Source organism: Terrapene carolina, unplaced genomic scaffold, assembly GCF_002925995.2.
Source record: "Terrapene carolina triunguis isolate 2854851 unplaced genomic scaffold, T_m_triunguis-2.0 Scaffold89, whole genome shotgun sequence".
In the NCBI taxonomy this organism is placed as follows: domain Eukaryota; kingdom Metazoa; phylum Chordata; order Testudines; family Emydidae; genus Terrapene; species Terrapene triunguis.
The window spans coordinates 16201579-16219643 of NW_020664440.1; the positions used below are offsets into that span (position 1 = coordinate 16201579).

The 18065-nt window shown below is 44.7% G+C and overlaps 1 protein-coding gene across 2 annotated transcripts; it reads right to left on the reverse strand.

Moving 5' to 3' along the window:
* Positions 1–666: 666 nt before the first annotated feature.
* Positions 667–15175, reverse strand: OXTR (oxytocin receptor). 2 transcript variants are annotated; one of them, XM_026650253.2, is made up of 3 exons: positions 15049–15175; positions 13424–14689; positions 667–1017 (listed from the first exon to the last, which is right to left on the reverse strand). In XM_026650253.2, exons 2-3 carry the CDS (start codon positions 14343–14345, stop codon positions 770–772), a joined length of 1170 nt encoding a protein of 389 aa, XP_026506038.1. In that variant the 5' UTR covers positions 14346–14689; positions 15049–15175; the 3' UTR covers positions 667–769. The 2 variants fall into 2 exon arrangements, with proteins under 2 accessions (XP_026506038.1, XP_026506037.1); XM_026650252.2 differs by having other exon boundaries at positions 13424–14692.
* Between the last annotated feature and the right edge of the window lie 2890 nt (positions 15176–18065).

Consider the following 18065-nt stretch of genomic DNA (forward strand, 5'->3'; position numbering starts at 1 on the left):
AATTAAAGCTTTTGAACACAATCAGCATACATGTTACTGTACCGGCACCCTGATCTCATAGGCATTTATGCACATCCTTAAACTGAAACACATGCATGGTCCCTCTGAAGCCAATGGGACTTACTCACATGCTTCAAGCTAATCATGTGCATACATAGTTTCAGGATCAGGGCCAAAATCCTTACTCAGTCAAAACTCACTTGATGCCAATGGAGCATTATTGCTGAATAAAGACATATTAGAAGGCCTTAAACAAACCTTGAGCCAAACAGAAATCAATGGAACTGCTTCCATGAGTAATACGTTCTTACTTGAGTAAGGACAGCCCGGGTGGCTTTTACTCAGTGCCATCCCTGTGGTGCAACTCCTTAAAGTCAGTGGAGCTGTACCCACTTACACCAGGTTAGAATTTGGCTCATCAGCTTCAGTAAGTCTACTCAGCTTTCATGACAAGCCCCATAGTTATTATTCAGTCGTTATGCAAAACCTCCATTGACTTGAACGAGTGAAGGATTCAGGATCTGATCCGTTGAATTGAACTCCATTAAGCTATCCATTCCAAACTGTGCTTTTGACTACAGCAGTTCTTTTCTTATTCCTGCCTCAGTTAAATAAAGAATTCAACACACACACACACACACACACATATATATATATACATATATAAATCCCTCCCCACCATATTCTGAATCACAGCTTTTTTACAAATATGTATTAAAGATGGTCAGAGTGAAGTAGTAATGGAGTCCATGGAGCGCTGGGACAGTTCTCAGGCTGTGGAAGGCTGAGTGAAGCTCTTCTGACTTGAACTCCTGCAACTCAGGACAAATGTGGAGGAGTTGCTTTTTTTGCTGACGCTCAGGTCACATCCTTGCCTGGATTTTAAATAGCGTGTGGAGCAGCAGAGGAACCGGTGTATAAGGTCGTGGAAGAGATGGCCCGTGAAAAGCATGTAGATCCACGGGTTGCAACAGCTGTTTAAACTTGCTAGGAGCATGGCGATGATAAATGGGGATGCTGCAAGGTAGAAAGCATAGCAGGAAAACAACGTGAAAGTGCCATTCAATGATCTTTAGGCATTGGCAAGAAAACCTGGGCATGTCCAGTGAGAAGATATTGTGGCTTTTCATAGAATCACAGAATATTAGGGTTGGAAGAGACCTCAGGAGGTCACCTAGTCCAATCCCCTGCTCAAAGCAGGACTAACACCAACTAAATCATCCCAGCCAAGGCTTTGTCAAGCCTGACCTTAAAAACCTCTAAGGATGGAGATTCCACCACCTCCTTAGGTTATCCCATTCCAGTGCTTCACCACCCTCCTAGTGAAATAGTGGCTTTTGGAGATCCTGATCCCAGAATCCACCTACATCCTCCCCAACATCCTGGCCTGACTCCCATGTCCCCAGTTGATCAACACACAAATTTGTGGGCCCAACTCTCGCTGATTTAATGCTACCGTGACAAACCAATGGAATTTCCCCCCAAACCCTTCCATAGTCCAGGACAGAACAAATTATGTCCCTTTAAGCAAAAATAGCTCAATTGCTGCACGTGGTAAAAAGAAATTGTGAAAAAATATGGGGAAAATAAATCAATTGATGTTTAAGACACATTGTTTTTAAGTCTTCCCCAGGATAGAAGCCATTTTTCCCCATCTCAGTGAATTTCTTGCTCCTTATTTTGTGTTATGCTGGAAAGCTGAGATACCCCACTACTCAGCAGCCTGATGCCCACTTGCCATTGTCTGATTAGGAAGTGAATAAGCTCTAAAGAAGTTGTCATATCAAAGCTTCCTTGCTTTTCCATCCGTCTACCTATCTTTTTCCCTACTAGCCAATTTAGAAATTACCAGTCATTGGGTATGTCTACACTACGGGATTAATCCGAATTTAGATAATTCGAATTTGGGAAACAGGTTGTATAAATTCGATTGTGCGCGGCCACACTAAGCACATTAATTCGGTTTTTAACCACATTAATTCGGTGGTGTGCGGCCACACTACCCCATTAATTTAACCACAGTAATTCGGTGGTGTGCGGCCACACTAACCCTAATTCGAATTAACAAAATCGATTTAGGCTCTACTCCGCTCGTCGAGGTGGAGTACAGAAATCGATTTTAAGTGCCCTTTAATTCGAATTAACTGGCTCTGTAGTGTGGACGGGTGAAGGGTTAATTCGGATTAACGCAGCTAAATCCGAATTAAAGTCGTAGTGTAGACCAGGCCATTGTGTGTGTTCAGGCTGTAGCGTGAAAAGGCCTACATTGCATTTCTAGATCATCAAGGCCATCCGTAGTCAGCATTTGCTCACATTCAAGCCACCTAATTAGAGTGAGACTCTTTTAGAATGGGAAGAATCTGTCATTTTTCTTTGACATTTAATTGAACATTTTCATATTCAAAGCTTTGCCATTGGAAATTATGGTTATTTCAAATTTATGTAACAACGTCTAATTGCATAACCACGATTCTTCAATTAACAGTTAAATCAGGGCAAGGGGGAGGAGGGGAAGTGGATGCAGGTGGCATTGTACCAGACCTATATGCATCTGATTGATTGTCAGTATTGCAAACACACAGAATACATGGCTTTCCACCCCACAGGTGAGGTTTGTACATTGAAAACACAAGATGCGTGAAGTCTGCCAGTTCAAGAGTGCAGTTTTGGGGTGGGGCAGGGCAGGTGGGGGGAGAGAACCCTTTGACAATTATTTTTAAATGGAGTTCACGCACAGGCATGTTGCTATAAGTTACCTATAATGGCTTGCATAATTCGTTGGTCTTCCATCCTAATAATATGCCCATACCAAGAAAACTGCTGAAACCGAATCAGTGCCAATGGAGGCAGTCAGTGGGTTCGGCTATGAATAGTCTCATTGCTGATCTTGCCCTGCCACTTAATATGGAGCAGCTGACAATGATGATGAGAGTAAAAATGTCAATACACCACTCTTCAATCTTCCTCAGCATGAATTACAAAGCATGTTTACCAAGGAATGCTGCTACATGGTCAGGGATCAATAAAATCACCAGTCATGGACAGGGGCGCCAGAACAGGGTGGGTCAGCAGGCCATGGCCCCACCACTTTTTACCTGCCTTAAAGGTGAGCGACTGGGGAGAAGGGGCATAGAGCGAGTGGGGGCTGGGGCCTTGGGGAAGAGGCGGGATGAGGATGTGGCCTTGAGGGGAGGAGAGGAGTGGGGGTGGGGCCATGGTTTGGGCACCGGTGGCCCCTCCACTTCTAGTGAGCTTCTGGTGCTCCTGGTCACTGAATATCCAGCCAGACAGTCTTCAGGACATAGCTATAGATTGATCTGGGTGACACTGGATCTGCAAGGAGGTACATCCCTGTGGGATTTACCTTGAGAAAGATGAGACCCTACTGTGGCTGAAAGTCATTTAACCCTCATGGGGCCTCATCCAACGCCCAGTGAAGTCAGTGGAAGTCCTGAGATAAGGACAACAAAGCCCAAGTAGATGACGCTCATGTGCATGAGGGATGAAATCTACTGCCCAGCCCAGGGCCTGAATATGGGACTGCATGGTAATTCAGTCTCCTTGATCATTCACCCCCTGGCTTCTGTCCTAGATTGGCAAGAAGGTCGGGGGCAGGCTCCACTTTTTGTAAAGGAAACACCCAACAGAAACGGAGATTTAAAAATAAAAACTAGCTAAAGAGTCACTCTCTGGCAGGTGTTTTTTACTCTGCTTAATAACATTCCACTACCACTGTCTTCATTTATGAACGGGGTTGAACCTAAGTCCAATCAGTTCAACCTTTGATCAGACCTACTGAGCACCCATAGCAACTGCATGCCAAAATCATCAAGCAACAGCTAACTGGCATCCAGCCACACACCTCCCCGCCATCGGGTTGCATCCCAGCTTTAATGTATTCCCTCGGCATGGTACATGGCTCTTTTTGGCTAGATAAAAATGCAACTGATCCTGTGAGGAATGAGCACCATCCACTCCCAATAGTAGAGCTGGTCAAAAGTTTTGGGGAGACGTGTTCTCAAAAAGCTGTTGAAAACCGAGGAGGTTTGGTTTCATTCCAAAGTTTTCACAACTTTTTTTCCATTTCTCCATGGAAAATATTTTAAATGAAAAATTTCATATTGAATTTTTGGTTCCTTTACCCCCTTTTCTCACTTTTTTATTCCCCCTCCCCCCTTCTTTGGGGAAAAAAGTAAGACAAAGGGAGGAGTGGAGGGGAAACTTTTTTTTTCCCTGTTGGTTACAGGAAGTGGGGGGTGAAATGGGAAATTTTCTCACCATTCTGAACGAAAGAAAATCCAAAAATGAAAAGGTTTGTCAGCCATGACATTTTGGCAAGAAATTTCATCATCATAGCAACCCTGTTTTTTAACAAAGAAAAATGTATTGTAAAAAAAATGTTGACCAGCTCTGCATAGTAGGTATTGAGAGTGCAAGGCACCCTGTGAATATCTTATAAATGAATGAATCTACTAAGTGGTAAAAAGGTCCTCTGGCAAATGAATATCCGGAGACCTGAGCTACAAATGCGCTTTAGGAAAGGATAGCAGGGCCTTGGTCACAAAACAACAAGGCTGCTTCAGCACATGGAAATCAGTAGCACCGCCTCTGGAAAAACCTTTGGCCAAAAGGCAGTGCCATTTATAGCCACACATGCAAAACTCAAAGGGAAATGAGCTCTCTCCGAGAAAGGCACATGTTGATCAGCGGTAGAGTTCCATTACCTTGGCTAGGCTCTGAGGAAGCTTTGTCAATGAACATAGATTAAAAACCCCCCACACATTTCACAACTATCAACATGAGCTGCCACGTAACTTCACTGGATATCTGTTTATAACTGAGATCCTTCTTCTATTTCTTTCTGCCTTGGTAAAAATCAGCCGAAGTTTTTCAGCTTAAAAGAAAAACGTTCACAGTGCACCTTTAACCAAGTCATATAAAAGTCTTGCCCTTGTGATGTTGTGTCGAATACCCTCCACTCCAGAAGTGGGTGCATTCTAGTAGGCCTTGATTCAGCAAAGCACTTAAGCAATGTGCCATAGGTAGGGAAGTGCTTTGGGATCTTTGATGTGAAAGGCAGTATCTACAGGTAAATTATGATTGAGTATCATTAATTATTGACTAGTATGGAGTATTAAAGGTAGCCCAGTATGGATGGGCTTTAGTATCCCAATATCAATGTGCCCACTGTACTGGAGACATGCTTGTAATTCATTCTCATTTCACTCCAGATTAGGAGTGAAAATAATATGTTGATTAGTTTAAAATGAGTGAGTGACACTGCTGAGGGGAATGTCCCAATATCCTGACAAATATGATGCCATTAGGTGAGTTGCAGCATCATCTCCATTTACCGATCTTTACAAACATTTACAACTGTTTTCTTTGATATAAAGATTAGTATGTCAACTATACTGCATCTTAGGCCTGGTCTACACTACGACTTTAATTCGGATTTAGCTGAGTTAATCCGAATTAATCCTTAACCCGTCCACACAACGGAGCCAGTTACTTCGAATTAAAGGGCGCTTAAAATCGATTTCTCTACTCCACCCCGACGAGCGGAGTAGCACCAAAATCGATTTTGTAAATTCGAATTAGGGGTAGTGTGGCCGCACACCACCGAATTAATGTGGTTAAAATTAATGGGGTAGTGTGGCCGCACACCACCGAATTAATGTGGTTAAAAAACGAATTAATGTGCTTAGTGTGGCCGCACACAATCGAATTTATACAATCTGTTTCCCAAATTCGAATTATCTAAATTCGAATTAATCTCGTAGTGTAGACGTACCCTTAGCTGTAAGGTTTTTCTGTAGGGAAAGAAAGTGATGATGTGTGATTTGAATGACACCCTAAACTGATCCACATGCTGTCTGTTCTGATCTGCCGTGGTATAACGCCAACATACATTTACCCAGACCAATTCCAGCATCAACAAAAGGGAACATCGGCTGCCAGAACAGTTCATGTCATGTTCATGTCATGAAAATGGCTGCAAAATTCCAAAGCATTATGAATTGTTTGTACTGGGCAATGTCGGAAAAAGTTCTCCACAATGGACTGACGGCAGCCATATGAGCTGGGACTGTGTTCATACTTCAAACTGAAATAGACAAAGGAGAATTGGGAGGTTTTAATCACCCAGTCAATAAAGCACAGCATTGGGACTCAGGAGACTTGGGTCATATGCCCAGCTCTGCTACTGGACTGCTGAATGACCTTGGGCAAGTCACTTCACCGCTCCATGCCTCGGTTTCCCCATCTATAAAATGAGGATTATGATATTTGCCTCCTTTGTAAACCACTTTGAGATCTACTGATGAAAAGTGCTATATAAGAAGTAGGTCTTCATTACGATTATTAACTGTAGGGTACAGTCTAGTCAGAGAATGGATGAGACCTCTATGGATCTATTCCATCTCTTATTTCTATTAACTTAGTAGCTCTCCCAAGCTAAGTGGGGCTGGGCCTAGCCAGTACTTAGATGACAGATCTGCATGTATGGCAAGAAATGTTGGTGGGTCTGTAGTTGCCTTGTTCTCTCTCACTCACAGCTGACCCAGTGCTCCCGCAACTGAGAATGATGTTGAGCAATCAGCAACATGGGTGGTGGCACTACGCTGCTGCTATGGGTCCTGTCTTTCAAGTACAACACAAAACCCTGGCCCATCATATAAGAAGGCAAGTGGCATGAAACAGGCATTTTCTTAAGGGCATGGAGCAAGAAGAACTGTGTTGGACCTAGATCAAATCTCCCATACCCAGATCTCCTCCCTGTACAGCGGGGAAATTAATGTTTTTTCCCCAGCTGGGCCAATTCTCTCTCTCTGAAAAGGGCCAGGCTAATCCCCCAAGATCTAAACCCCCCTGAAATGGTGAAAAGTTTCTGGAGCATAAAGTTACTCAGATGTTGAAGTGTTTGCTTACTTTTTACTTCAGTCCCATTTAAACATAGGTTAAGACACAGGACACACCACACAAGCCTATGAAACATGTTTAAAAATTACACTATATGGTGTAACCACAAGAGATTAAAACGGATGAATATTTTAAACATACACATAACTGCTTTTGGGAATTCCCTGACAAATATTTCAAGCCAGTGGGATTCCCAGGAGGAAGATGCAACCATGAAAGAGGACTTGAAGCTGCGGTCTGAGTAGATCGGGGTGTCATAACACTAGGTAATGCAAATCACAGAAGAATATAGCAAGGAGGGGAGCGCATGTTCCCATGCTGTGAAGATAGTAAATAATATGAGTCAGGCAACATATGTATATACGTGTGTGGAGGTGTATTTCGAGAACATCCTTATTTCACTTCTTTTTTGAAATGAAGTCAATAGGACTCCTCATATGTGTACAGTATCAAAGGGGTAGCCGTGTTAGTCTGGATCTGTAAAAGCAGCAAAGAGTCCTGTGGGACCTTATAGACTAACAGACGTATAGGAGCATGAGCTTTCGTGGGTGAATACCCAGGCATCCGAAGAAGTGGGCATTCACCCACGAAAGCTCATGCTCCTATACGTCTGTTAGTCTATAAGGTGCCACCGGACTCTTTGCTGCTTTTACATATGTGGATAGTTTCTCAGGTACCTAAATGTTTGCAGGATCAGGCCTCAAATTAGTAATGTATTAAACTAGCAAAGGACCTTTTAAATTCTTTCTTTAGGGCCCAGTCTTTTATTCCTTACACACTCCAAACTTCCACATCATAGGGAGTTGGGGTCTGTTCAAGTGACGCAGGCTCAGGCCTCTTTTAAGCCCCAGGACAAATGCAAGAAGACACAATGCAAAGCACACACAGTAAAGCATAGCACCCACAGCCGTTGCAGAGGAACCAAACAGATTGCTTTGATATTGGGGTCATTCATTCCTATTTACTCTGTCGAATTATCAGCAAGGTACTGGAGGGAAGAGTGTTGTTTGTTTAATTCAGTGTAAACGGAAGTCGGCTGAGTTAGCGATAGAGAAGTAAAAGAAAAGTAAAAGAAAATTCTAAACTCTTGCCTTAGATTGGTCCTGCCATGCGGGCAGGGGACTGGACTCGATGACCTCTCGAGGTCCCTTCCAGTCCTAGAATCTATGAATCTATGAATTGTAAACTCCTTGGGGCAGGGACTCTCTCTTTTTTCTGTGTTTATATAGTGCCTTGCACAATGGGGTCCTGGTCCATGACTGGGGCTCCAAGGCGCTAACGCAACACACATAATTAATAATAATAATAATTGATAAAGTATTTAGCCTAGGTTTACATAGGAGAACTGCTCCATGATAAAAGGAAAATCCGACTTCAGAGGAAAAGGTTCTCCAACTTCCCTCTGGAGTGCAAAGGCAGAGATTTTGACCCTGTGCATGATAGCTGGATCTTATTTATCAAGAACATGCAATTAACAACCACTGGACAAGTTTCTAAACAAAGTAGTCCGGTCACGTCCTACAGGTGGCAATATAACTCCATACGCGGCAGCCTGCTCATCGCAATAGGTTTCAGCATCATGCAAAATGACACAGAAATGTTTTGCTTCCATGACAAAATTAAAAGTACGCTTCCCCTTTCATAGAGAGGCATCAAGGGGAAACACTAGAAGGTGACAGTGACTAGCTTACAACAATTTCGAGTAACATTGCATACTCCCTCACTGTTTAGATACGGTGCAAACACACTCAGAGAAGCAGTTGAGGATTTTTTCCTCTTCCAAGACCAATAACTCATTATCTGTTTGATAATTTCTCAGACAGACTTTTCAAACACTGCAGGTTTTGGAGCCCTGGAGTCAATTTGCAAGGGGACAATTTAGGACTAATTTGGAAAACATTTGACATTCATTTGTTTGTGGCCCTTTCCAGATCCCATGATGAAGGCTTTCCACATGGTGGCTGATAAACATTTTGTTCATTAAGAAACAGCGCATCATGCAGCCTTTTTAAACATGTTTCCTTCCCCCCAACATCTGGCCCCCTAATAATTGTGTGTTCAAGCAGAGGGCTTTGTTTGCTGTTTGTTGACTTCTGCAATTTGCATACATCGTGTAAACCTTGCCAGCTATTTGTGACGCATTCCCTTTCTTTTACTATTATGCCCAAGAAAACCAGGGGCATTGTGCAATGGCACACAGTTCAGTTACATTTCGATTGATTGCTACACCTCTTTGCACACGTCTCTTGAATCCTTCCTTCCAATGAGATACACTCCTTTGCGCAAAGAAACAGAAATCCAGAAAACAGTGCACACCCACACAAAACTGCAGAGACAAAACATCTGGCAAAACAGACACCGAACCCTTTGGAGCCTAATTCATTCTCAAAGAGATATCAGCTAGAACAGGGATCGGCAGCCTTTGGTTTGTTTACTTGCAGCATCCACAGGTTCGGCCGATCACAGCTCCCACTGGCCGCGGTTGGCTGTTCCAGGCCAATGGGGGCTGCGAGAAGCAGCCTGGGCCGAGAGACGTGCTGGCTGCCACTTCCCGCAGCCCCCATTGGCCTGGAATGGCAAACCGCAGCCAGTGGGAGCTCATAGACTCATAGACTTTAAGGTCAGAAGGGACCAATATGATCATCTAGTCTGACCTCCTGCATGATGCAGGCCACAAAAGCTGACCCACCCACTCCTGGAATAATTCTCTCCCTTGACTCAGCTGTTGAAGTCCCCAAATCATGATTTGAAGACTTCAAGTCGCAGAGAATCCTCCGGCCAGCGACCCCTGCCCCATGCTGCGGAGGAAGGCGGAAAACCTCCAGGGCCTTTGCCAATCTACCCTGGAGGAAAATTCCTTCCCAACCCCAAATATGGCGATCAGCAGAACCCCGAGCATGCGGGCAAGATTCTCCAGCCAGACCCGCATTGACCGTTGATACTAATTACCTTCGATGGCACGTTATTGACCTATTGACTAAAATCACGTTATCCCATCAAACCATCCCCTCCATAAACTTATCAAGCTTAATCTTAAAGCCAGAGAGATCTTTCGCCCCCACCGTTTCCCTCGGAAGGCTGTTCCAGAACTTCACCCCTCTGACGGTTAGAAACCATCGTCTAATTTCAAGCCTAAACTTCCCGACGGCCAGTTTATATCCATTCGTTCTCGTGTCCACATTAGTACTGAGCTGAAATAATTCCTCTCCCTCCCTGGTATTTATCCCTCTGATATATTTAAAGAGAGCAATCATATCCCCTTCTCAGCCTTCTTTTGGTTAGGGTAAACAAACCAAGCTCCTCGAGTCTCCTTTCATACGACAGGTTTTCCATTCTGTGATCAGCCGAACCTGGGGACACTGAAGGTAAACAAACCATCCCGGCCTGCCAGCGGATTTCCCTGATAGGCGATGTGCCAAAGGTTGCCAATCCCTGAGCTAGAATCTGGGTAATTTCCAAGGACCTGGGGGAAACCACTAGTGGGCACAATGCGAGGGAGCAGGTAGATTTTTTGAATCAGTTGGAGGTGAGCATGTGTTGGGTTTGCTGAGTCTGTCTCACCCCACCTCCATCACCTGGTGAAAGTCTTACCTCTACTTTCCATTCCTGCTATGCCCCCCCCCATTCCCCTTTGCTGACTTTCCAAACTGCTCTATCTGATTTAGAAGCAGCAGTAGCAGGGGAAAGGGGCATGAATCAGGAGCCAAGATTAGTGGCTAAGAAGTACCCCAAAAGGTTTTCTACAGAAAGACAGCACCAGCACTGCAGCAAAGTAGGTTGGAAGCATGAGGCACTGTACCCACCCAGCAGTGCTGTTTCAACTGCTGGGACTTGGCAGACAGTTCAGAGGGGTCTTATTTTGTTTAAGGGAGAAAGCAGCGTGAAAAGGGAGGCAGGGTGCTTGCTTAGTGGTGGAAACTTTATATCCACTGGGTTCAAAGGGTTATAGTATCCCAGACTGCTAGGTAACGAATCAGTTATGCGTGCTGGGTGCTGTGTCCCCCTTGAGTTACTGCCCCTCATCAAGGCTAAGAGCCTACTACTGCTGCTAGCTAAAGGAGTTAGTCCTTTAGCTCAAGTGGTGGAAACGTGCGCTTTGGAGAAGGAAGTCAAAGGTGCAATTCACACTATTGACCCTGCTAAGTGTTACTACCATTCACTGTTCCTAATATAACTCACAAGAGGTTTTCCTCCTGTGCCATTAGATCCTATTATATACTGGATGCTCTTGCTAAAATAACATCCTTTGCTGTAGACAAAACACCTGGCTCCCAAGCCCGATGTGTGAATAACCAGGATGAGTTATTAACATGCTCTGCCTTCAAAGTCTGCTTGTTCTTAGGTAAAGCACCACAGGACCGATCATTTGACAGAGTAAATGAGAACGAGTGGCACAAACATGCAGGCCCGGAAAGCAATGTGTAAGCAATCATCGGTTCTGAATCTACAATTCTATCCTGTTCTGAAAGGGAGCTCAACAGCGCGACAGAGAGTTATGTTTGCGAGGGCATCATTAGCAAGCCCTTCTTAGCCGATGTTTAAAATAAAATGAAAGGAAATAAGGACCCTTCTTATCCCATTAGACATCTACAAAGCAGATGCAATTACCAGTGTGAACAACCGAGACACATGTGGTGAGCAGCTGGCCAGGACAAAGTTCCCATGGGATACTCCCTCCACCAGCAATAAGGAGAGCAGAGAGAAGACTAAAGAACGGCAGATACATACATTGAGGCACAGCCTCTGTTTCAGATTTACTGGGGACATGTAAAAATCTCCCATGGGGGGGTTCGGTTTTTACACACAGTAATTGATCATTGAAAGGAGCTTGCCCGAAGGAGGGAGAGGAGCATCTTGTGGGAAGGCAGGAGCTGCATTGCCCTATGGGCAGCTGTGAAGTCAGCTGCTGAGGAGCAGGCTGTCTCCAGTAGCATTAGTGTGTCCACTTAGCAGTTATTTTTCCCCCAAACCACGCAAAGGTGCTAGCCCTCAGCGAGGGCTCTGGCCAGGCCAAGTTTCTGTTGATCTGTTTAAAAACTGCCGTTCCCAAGATATATTTTTTTCACTCTCCCCTACCTCAAAAAAGGACGGAAAGGATTTTCCTCAAACTTTCCGACTCCAATTCAGAGCACAGAGTGAGAATAGAAAGGGGAAATAGAAAGCCCGAAGGGGAAAGTGCTTTCGAAAGTACTGGGGAAATAGAGAGTTGTAATGGATTTTATTGCCTGTTATCAGCCTTAGCTACTGCAGCGTTCCTGTATGAAAAATGGCACTTCGCCCTTTGAAAAATGTTTTCTTTCCAACTCACTAATAAATCACTGGAACATTAAGGGAAACGTGCTACCTACAGCCAGCATCAAAGAGCATCGCAGTGAGTGTAGAGAATGGAGAGAAGAGAGAAAGGGAGCGGAGGGAAGAAAGGGAGGAAGGAAAGCAAAAAAGAACAGAGTAAAGAGGAGAGGAGAGGAGAGGAGAGAGAAGAAAGGGGCATTGAAAGGGAAGAGAAGATGCTGGGGAATGTGAGACTGAGATATCAAACCAGCTGGTTTCAGGGTTTCTCACCCCCAATTCCCCTGCCACTGAGAGCGGCTGCTCTGTGCTGTTGATACATTTAACATTAGTCATGGCCAGTACCTGATATTTTTAAAAACCCAGCAGTCGGAAGTATATGCCTGCAAAGCGCTGCAGAAATTAATGGGGAAGCCATCTCTAGGCATTATTATTAATGAAGCTTGACTCCTGTAAATGACCTTGAATTTACACTACAAAGAAGGTGTCCAGTACAGGTGAGCCAGGGACGAATATTCTGTTTTGCAGCAAATTCCGAGGTTTGTATGTTTGTTCCACATTGGAATGACAACCAAACCTCTCAATCTTTTTGTTTGCAAAAACAGATTTGTGTTGGAACATCCGGCTTTGCACTGAAACCAGAGCTTTTCTGTTTAGGAAGGGGGTAGAGTGGTGGTTAAGGCCCTGGCCTAAGGTGTGGCAGACCTACTTTCAAGTCTCCAGAAAGGTTCCACGGGCCTAGCCAGGAGGGCTCCCCAGGACCCCAGCCTGGATCCCTGACACACCCAACCCTGCAGGGTGCCATTTCAGCAGACATGCTCAAGCTGCTATAACTATGCCGTGCTGACAGACAAAAGAGAGAAGTGCACATTGTGTGCAAATGAGAATTGCCTTGGCAAACAGGGAGGGAAACTGTTTTCCAGGTTTCAGTTCAAGACCCCGAGGGGCTGATTCTGGTTCCTTATCCCCCAGAAAACCAGGAGTGACTCCAATGAAGTGTCAAAACTGCATGCCTTGGATCAGATGCAAGTCATCAGTCTCTCTCCTTTCAGCACCCGAATGAGCCTTGATTCAGACTGAAATCTCTCTACCACCCCCATCACATCTGGAATGGTTGTTTTGCAGCCAACTGATGTGTTAATTATTAGTCACCAACACTAACTATTACATGCAAATATATATTTTCTATATATGAAATGAGGGAGAACTTTACCTTCTTTGGGAGCATTCTTGTCCCACACAGACCACATCTGCACAAAGAAAAAAGGAGTCCAGCACACTACGAAAGCTAAGACTATGATGAAGGTCATTTTGACTGTCCGGATCTTGGCTTTAGAAATTAGCTTGATGCTGCTGACCCTGGAGAGGCCTGCACCGCTGGAGGACAGGTTCATGTTGTTCTCATGGGCTGTTTTTAGCTTCACGTTCTGCCAGATTTTGAAGCTGATCAAGCCATAGCAGACGCTCAGCATCAGCACAGGGATAATGTAAACAGTCAGGGTTATCCAGGTGATATATGCTTTGGCTCCCCAGGGCTGGATGAAATCTGCCCAGCAGTCATACACCCCATTGCCCACGTCCCGAAGGGAAAATATGTGGATCTGGGGGATGCTGACCAGCAGGCATAGCAGCCAGGTGAGGAGGACAGATACCCGGTCAGACCTCCTGTGCAATGACCTCAGGGGCTGACAGATGGCCAGGCACCGGTCGAAGGACATCAGCAGGAGCATATAGGTGGAAGCAAACATCCCCACCACCTGCAGGTACTTGACCAGCCGGCAGAGGAAATCTGGCCCATAGAACCTGAAGGTGATGTCCCAGATGAGTTGAGGCAGAACCTGGAAAATGGCCACCACTAGGTCAGCGATGCTCAGGTGCTTCATGAAATAGTACATGCGGGAGTGCTTGTGCCGGGTGGTGTGGATGGCCAGCAGCACGCACAGGTTGCCCGTCAGAGCGAGGAAGAGGATGAGGCAGAGCACCGTCACCTCCACCTTGGCCATGTCCTCATTCCTCTTCAGGGGATCAGTGGTGCTGTTGACCCCATAAGTCCGGTTCTCAAGGCTCAGGCTGGAGTTGATCAGTGAGCCGTTGATAATCCACAGGTCGTTCCCTTCCAGGGACAACTTCTCCATGGCCAGCCCCTTCCCATGCAGCACTTTGCACCAACAAGAGTTTCAGTGTGGGTCTCCTGTGCAGTGTCTCGCCTTTACAGCCTCCCCTTGCAGGAGACCTAATGGTTTTTAGCTCTTCTCTCCTGCCTCTGGAACTCCCCTTCCCTCTGTTTCTTTTCTCTTCTCTTCCCAAGTTTTGATTCCTTTCCCTCTCTGTTGGTTTCAGTAGCGGTGACTGCTGGCCTGGGAGCTTGTCCTCTCTTCCTTCCAGATGAGCCAAGGGGAGCCAGTCTCAGTCCTCCTGAGGCAGAGATAGTCCTAGCATCCAAATCCACCTCATCCCCTCCGAAGGCACTTGGCGTGTCCTCCTCAAACAGAAACAAAGCAAGGGAGGGAGCATTACAGCAAACCAACGTCACTGTCCCATCTCAGTAGCAATGTCTCTCCCTCCCCATCCCGTTCAGAGTCACTGCAGGGCCTTCCCAGAGCATTGCTTTTTTCCTACTGAAATGTACATGTCAAGAACCTCTCAATCATTTCCCCCTCATTCACTTCATAGCAACAACCAGCCAGGAGGGTCGGACAAGGAATCATTGGATTTCCCTCTCCCACTTGCAGTGAGTTTTTCCATCTTCATCTGAAAAAGCCACAAGCAGAGCTGGGGACGTAGACCAATCAAAATACTGCTAACATAACAGATCAAAATTAAAAGGTGCTTTCTTACCTTCCTCCGCTCCCTCCTTTGGCAGCTCCCAGCTTTCCTTCTTGAAGTTGCTGTTTTCTGCTTAAAACACAAGACCAAGGAGTTGCATGCTCAGAAGAGTTCAGGTGAGAATCCCCCACTGTGAGACTGCCTGGCTGCTCCACAACTTTGCTCTCAAATGAATCCAGGTGGTGAGAAAGCAGGGAAGCGGGGGAGGAGGAAAGGAGACTGGAGTCAGCCCTTCAGGAGTCATTCATCATGGATAAAATATGCTGCTGCTGGGGTATCTACATACTGTACAATTGCTGCATTTATAGTTCTATCCCCTAGGTGGCGAAAGAGGCCACCGCTTCACCTGGTCATCTAAAGAATAGCTTAAAGAATTAGGATCTGGGTGCTGACGTCAGTTACACTGGCATAAATCTGTAGTAACTGCTCAGGGTGTTAGTCTGGATTTACAATGGGGGTAACAAAGGCATTAAAGGAAATGTTAACATTTCCCTCTTTAGTTATAGTTGCTCTGTCTTGTGCTACATTTTAATCTGTTACAAACTAAGGTTATTTCCTCGGGAAAATATTTTATTATTTTCCACTCCCCGGTCCCCCCAGGTGTATTTAATTGTTTAGCACAGGGGAACACATCAGAATGTATTATACCTGGGCACACTGTCTTCCAAATAAGTGGGTAAAAACAGTTTTAAGTAAATGATCAACTAAAATAATGAATAAGATTGGCCGTAACATTTTCCCTGTTATGCAGAGCCCTGGATTGATTGATCCTCACAGCAGCACCCCTGTGACATAGGTAAATAGAATAGGCTTGAATAGAGATGGGGAATGGCTGAGCCATTACAAATTGAATCTATCTCCCCATGTAAGTATTCTCATACTTCTTATCAAACTGTCTGTACTGGGCTATCTTGATTATCAATTCAAAAGTTTTTTCCTCTTACTTAATTGGCCCCTCAGAGTTGGTAAGACAACTCCCACCTTTTCATGCTCTCTGTATGGGTATATATATATATATCTCCTCAATATATGTTCCATTCTATGCATCCGAAGAAGTGGGCTGTAGCCCACGAAAGCTTATGCTCAAATAAATTTGTTAGTCTCTAAGGTGCCGCAAGTACTTCTGTTCTTTTTATAGGTAAATCACGTTCTCCTCCTTTTACAGATATGTAAATAGCATCCATGCACCAGAGTTGCCCCAAAAAATAACGCTACAGGTTAAACAAGTCAGCTGCAGTGTGTAACTTTATTTATTTATCTGCTTTAAACTTTTTGTTTCAAATGATGCCTTGAATGTTTTTGTTGCTTTACTCTTGTTTCGGTCTCTGGCTGTCTTTGTTAACTGGGCGTCAGAATTGCTCCCCAGACTCCGGATGGCTGGCAACAGCGAAAAGCATATGGGGAAACTGGAAGTGAAGCGATGTTGTTTTCTTGAAGTAAAAAATTAAGGTTGTGGTGAAACCTTTGAGAAGCACCCCATCTGTTACCACAGGCTGGAGCTGCAGATTAATTATTCTCTTTTGTGTTGATAATCAGACAACATAGACGAATGTCAAACACTAATGAAACATGCATTTCATAACTACACTGTTTACTGAATATGGGGCTAGAGGGTACACTACAGCTCTGGGGGATTTATAGTTGGTTTAGAAGCAGATTGCAGTTCAGCTCCCAGAACGGCTGTTTGTGGATCTCTTTCATTTACTCTGATCTGCAACCACAAGAGGTAGAGACCAAGTTTAAACCTGGAACTCAGGCCTGGACGATTTGACAATATATTTAAAAAAATCAAAGACTGGGACCCTTCCGAGCAAGACTTTTAGAGTAATAACTTGCTGCTACAAAATAAGAAAGAACACTTTCTTTTTTCAATGTCTCCTGGCATCACCACTGCTAACTTCCGTCTCAATATGAATATTTCACAGAATGGAGGGTTTTTTCCTCCAGCAAATTCGGCCCAGATTTTTAAAGATATTTAGCTACTCAGGTGCTTTTGAAACTCCCACTAGATTCCTATCTGCATCTTTAGGCACCTAAATACCTTTAAAATCTGTCCCTTAGGCCCAAATCCTCCAAGATATGTAGGAATCTCACTCCCTTGCTGATCTGGAGTTTGTAAAAAGCTATCTAAGATGTTCTTTTGCTCAAAGTGAATGTTAATGACACTCGTTCACAGTTTCTTGGGGTAGGTCTACACTTACCCAGTAGTTCGGCGGCAAGCAAATCGAACTTCTGGGTTCGACTTATCGCGTCTTGTCTGGACGCGATAAGTCAAACCCGGAAGTGCTCGCCGTCGACTGCGGTACTCCAGCTTGGCGAGAGGAGTACGCGAAGTCGACGGGGGAGCCTGCCTGCCACGTCTGGACCGAGGTAAGTTCGAACTAAGGTACTTCGAACTTCAGCTACGTTATTCACGTAGCTGAAGTTGCGTACCTTAGTTCGAATTGGGGGGTTAGTGTAGACCTGCCCTTGCTAAACTCATCTAGACACTCATTTCTTCTTAATTCTATAGCCTCTTCCCTCCAATAACTGTTCATTACACTGAATAGTCATTCCACAGGATTGCTTTTTCTTGATAAAAACATAGCAATTTCTATTTAGAATACACTTGGAATATACATTTTGTAGTTATCTTACAAAGAAAATATGTTGGGGGCCTTTAAGTCCATGAGAGATGTAGAAATTCTAAGTGGGCTAGTACTTTCACATGCTTTTCCCTTATGTTCTTCCTCCTTATGCAATAATCTCTCTGGTATCATTGAAGAGAGTGTTGTGAGAACCATGCACAATGCTTTTTTCACTGTTCTTCCTTTTTCAGGAGAGTTTTGCGAAGAAGAAGTGACATTGGATGAAATCTTGAAATCAATGGGACCTTTGCCATTGACTTCAGTGGGTCCAGGATTTCATCACATGTTTTGCTGCTTTAGCATTATTGCAAGATATAGAATGCTGGCAGTCATTGGCTGGTGATGGGACGTGGGTCCTGGATGGGATGAGCTCCATGGAGCTGCTCCTCCTCCTCCCATGAA

Coding starts and splice junctions, on each gene's coding strand:
- OXTR (XM_026650253.2), bottom strand. CDS start 14,345: ATGGAGAAGTTGTCCCTGGAAGGGAACGACCTGTGGATTATCAACGGC. Junction 1,018..13,423: donor CAAGAATGCTCCCAAAGAAG/GTAAAGTTCTCC, acceptor TCTACCTTGCAG/CATCCCCATTTATCATCGCC.